General features: G+C 32.0%; 1 protein-coding gene across 1 annotated transcript; it reads left to right on the forward strand.

Moving 5' to 3' along the window:
• Positions 1–264: 264 nt before the first annotated feature.
• Positions 265–4,255, forward strand: LOC113397071 (phytanoyl-CoA dioxygenase, peroxisomal-like). Its single transcript, XM_026635221.2, has 4 exons — positions 265–511; positions 2,182–2,355; positions 3,332–3,502; positions 3,918–4,255. Exons 1-4 carry the CDS (start codon positions 311–313, stop codon positions 4,167–4,169), a joined length of 798 nt encoding a protein of 265 aa, XP_026491006.2. The 5' UTR covers positions 265–310; the 3' UTR covers positions 4,170–4,255.
• The last annotated feature ends 493 nt before the right edge of the window (positions 4,256–4,748 follow it).

The raw sequence follows: 4,748 nt of genomic DNA on the forward strand, positions 1-4,748 counted from the left end.
TTAACATACATGGTCGTATAAACTAATATTGTAATAATCTGTTTTTTCTTCAATAGATAAGCATATCAAAGCCGTAATGTCAAGTTTATTATTATTGCCAATGTCATGTGAGTTCCTGCCTTTACATTGCTCGTGATTTTCATAACAAAACACCAAATATTTCAACACCGTATAAAGTGTTAATAAAGAAAAAATATTTCGCTCAATTAACGTCAATGGGGTCAGGAACTTTGCCCAAAATGATTTTACAGTAAAATATAAACGCCGTGACATTGCAATTCGCTTATTTCTTATTCAAACAGCTGTTGCGATGGTTCGCTTAACGGAACAACAGATACAGTTCTACAAAGACAATGGATACATACATCTGAAGAAGCTAATCGAAGACGACGAGCTTCAGAAGCTGTCGAAGGAGTACGATGACTTGTTCAGGAGGAAGAATCAAGCGAAAACAGAGAGTGCGTGGGTTGGTAGTGATGACACCTTCAGGGAAAGTAATAGCCCGTATACGGTAAGCTTATGTTTATGTACATATATTAATAATTTTGTACAGGTCTATGCTAGATCCGATCGAAACTTATTCACAATTATAGATCGTTATAAAATAAATATTTTTTAGTCAACAATCTTAAACAATCATCAAAATTCGTATAATCGAGATGTTTCGATACTAAATCAATAAAAATCAATGACATGACAGTTCAAGGGGCGGCCATGTTTGACGTTTACGGGTGCGTTCAGAAAGTGTGTTCCAAATCATAATTTCGTGCAGTACGGTGGACTCTGGAAACTTATCCTCAATAAATTATAGATCGTTAAAAAATAATAATTCCGAGTGAGTAAATTCGTCCTAGGTAATTATTCAAAGTATTACTTTAATAATAAGTTTATTGTTAAGTTAAAATATTTTATTCTAAAATCTTATGTTATGGATTATGTTGCGGTTATAAAAAAAATTAACTTACATGCCAAGAAATATTTATTTTACATTATTATTTTTAAATTATCACATGTATGTAAATGATTTTGGAGAGTAAACTCAAATAAATATCCAAAGCCCCGTGTCATGTTTGTGTTATATTATTATTTTGTACCTAAATATAAAATGTACATGTTCAATAATCACAGCGTTTATGAAAAAGTTATATGTTAAATGGAAAGTAAATGATAAACCGTATATGTCTGGTTTTATTTATTTTAACTGTGCGAAGCCGAGATTTCATCTAGTATTATTATAAAAAATATAAAAGTGACGTAGTTGACTGCTCCTTTCATCTAGGGGGTGCGTATTTTGGCCACTGATCCCGTGGTCTTGCCTTTAAATCGCAGGTCAGGTTAAAAGGATTTTTTTTGTGTATTGAGAAATTAGTAGTAGTCTGAATGGTATTATTTACACTTTCGTGCCTCAGAAAGCATTTAACTCTTTCTGGTCATGTCGTATTTACGGTCTTATCGGATTATGAGAGTCAGAGACTAGAGAGTATACCTGCATTTGCGCATAAATCTGTGCCCTATATCTGTCCTGACTTTGCTCGAAAATGACGCCGTGCCGAAATCGCGAAGGAGAATATCAGTGACGTAATTATTTGATATAGAATTTTTCACTTTTCACTACAGAATTTCGTGTGCATATCTAAAAGGTATTTACCGCGCATATTTTATAAATAATACGAACGCCTGAAGTCTTTTTCCTATATTAAAGACTGTTATCGATTTCAAGACCTGTTGAGTTTTTTTTCGATTGTTCTTTAAAACATTTTAGTTATAGTTCTTACTTTGTTTAATGATTGTATGTAGAATTTATACGTATTCACATGTTTACTTCTCCACCTGAAATTAATTACATGATTGTGGATGTGATGGTGTGCCATAATAAAGAATTGGTTAATACTTTTTACAGCGCCAATGTCCATAGGCAGTGGCGACTACACCATTCGTTGGACATTAGTTTTGTAAAATGTATTATAATTCATTACTTAATTAGACGGACTTAGACCTTCCATTTCGCTGTTAGAAATAACTGCTGAAGTGGGTGTTCCCAGCCAAGTACGGCTTAAACAACCGTCCTTTGTGTTTATAATTATGTAGATCTTCTGTCCCTTCAAGAGAGAAACTACACACAAAACGTTTGATGAATTATTCAGGGCTCAAAATAATAATCTTGAAATATTTATTTTTCAGGTGAAAGGCATTCACAACTTGCAAATGCACCATGCTGTCTTCGGCAAGTTGTTATACAACGATGACCTTCTAGACGCTTTGGAAGATGTCATGGGTACAAAGAACATCGTGCTGCACCACACCAAGGCGCATTACAAGCCTCCGGAGAAGGGAGCATCGTATCCCATGCATCAGGTACGGAGATATACACATGGTTCGATTTTAGGTGATATTTTTAAACAAATTTTTAAAGTAAATTGAAAATAAAATGGAATTGAAACTTATAGATGTAAAGATAACTTTTATTCCATACTTTTCTGATCGTATAAAGGCTTTTAATAAGGTTAAAGATCTGTTCGGAAAAATAAAAACACTTTCAATTTTATAATTCATCGATAAAAATTGATTTTTACGTAAGTGTCTTAAGAAAATTTAATAACATTAGGATGACAAATGAGCGAGACTTAAGATATAACGTTTTTTTTTTTTTTATATAGATTAAGTCGTTCGAATTATCATATTGATTAAATTTTTATTATACAAATCAGCTTCGCGTAAAATAATTTTACTTTAATATTAAATATTTAAAAAAAATATATGGTTAATTCAAGTATCGTCATTTACAAAATTAAATTTAATATAGAAAGGCATAATATTGACTCCACCGAACAGTATTAATATCAGTAAGCTGTCTAACTTTTCTAGCTTCGTATTCTACAGAGCTACCTGTAACAGAAGACAAATGGGAATTCAACGTGAGCTTCGAATCTAAAGTATAAAAACTGTAATATCTGATACATACAGAATTATGAACTGATTTTATTTCTGTTTTATTTTACATTATGTAAACAAAAAACTACACCTTAGGTTATGATTACATATTTGGTATCAGTTATAATATATTGTTAATATTATTTGAATTCGTTTATTTTTAACTTTCAAAAGTAAAGTGGAATCATCTATGTACATATATCCAAAATAAAAAAGGGCCCAAAATTGTCTCTTGTGGAACGCCAATTTGTAGCACCTACCCTTTATTTTATGTATGAAAACAGGTTTATGTTAATGTGTATTATGTATGCAAAAATATTGTGTAAATAAATAAAAGAATACCTACATAAATAGTAGGTAAAGAAGTATAACTGAATTTAAGATTTATATATTTTTTAAGGACTACCCCTATTTTCCATATGAAAAAGATTCTATGGTGGCAGCATTCGTGAGTCTAGATGATTCCAATCCGGAAAATGGAGGATTGTTCGTTTACCCTGGCTCACACAAGTTTGGTCCTTTGGAGGATTTTGGACCTAAAGAAGGGAGCAGCTTCCATTATGTTGATCAGGTTCGTGATTTAGTATTGTTGTGTTAATGTTTGTTAAAAACATTATAAGTGGACAATTTTTTTTATATATTATTCAAAGTAAAAAATAAAAAATTGATACAGACTTTGCTACTGTGTTGTATAATTTTATTTACGTTTGATATGTATTATCGCCTCAATACCTATAAAATAATTATTTTTCATGGATACAGAAAATAATAATATAAAGTTTCTGTGGGACAATAAACGTGCTACACATACCTACAAACATAAAACAAAAAGTTATAAAAATAATGGCTTTCTAAATAAATAAATAAATAGAAAAAAATGTATCAGTGACCCATCCCTCCGCTACTTATGCATTAGCAGGAGCTTATTTTGCTGCAATTTTTTACATAATATTCCTGCAGCTATTAATCTTCGTTCATAATTTCAGAAAAAGTTTCCAATAGAACGGGCGACTCCCGTCATCTCGGAAGCCGGAGATGTTGTCATATTCTCCTATTTCCTGGTCCACGGAAGTACTCCAAATAATTCTACTCGTCCAAGACGAATGTTCCTGGCACAATTGGCGGATGCCCACGACAAGCCCATTGGCGCAGAACGCGGCCAACCAGGCAGGGGTTGGGTGCTGCGTGGAGTTAATCTGGACAGAGACGCTACAATTGCTAAAAGAGCTCAAGATTAATTGATTTTATATAATATTGAAAATTGTTTGTACTTGAAATAAAATAAAATACTCATAGAAATAAACACTGCCGTAATTTTCACTGACAGACTTTTTTTCTGCAGAGTAACGTCCCCCTCCCCCATCCTTTTCCCTGGTGTTAAATTGTTGTAAAAATACATTTAAAACAAAATCAACAATCCAAAGCTTTCCGAATTATAAAAATTTAGGGAAATCTGGCAGACATTTTCCTACATCTGTGTTTAGGGTGAAACTTAAAAATTTCTCCCATTAAAATGGGCTCAGAAGATTTTTTAGATACATTATAAAATGTATATTTATAATAATAATCATTTTTTTATAATTTTGATTTCATCATGTTTCATGTTAGCCAGTTCGTTTCATAAAAATACATAGTGTATTATTTAAAATAATGAAAAAAAAACTAATAATACGAAGTAAAATGAAATTCAGGGAACTATGGAAACAGGATTACTTCCATTCCTCCTTGACGTGTAATACCAAGAACGCTCACCGCATTTTCTTCCTGGATAACAAGGTTAATTACTTTCACCATTTAGAAACGCGTTGAAAGATCCG

The sequence above is a fragment of the Vanessa tameamea genome, chromosome 19 (assembly GCF_037043105.1).
Source record: "Vanessa tameamea isolate UH-Manoa-2023 chromosome 19, ilVanTame1 primary haplotype, whole genome shotgun sequence".
Classification (NCBI taxonomy): Eukaryota; Metazoa; Arthropoda; class Insecta; order Lepidoptera; family Nymphalidae; genus Vanessa; species Vanessa tameamea.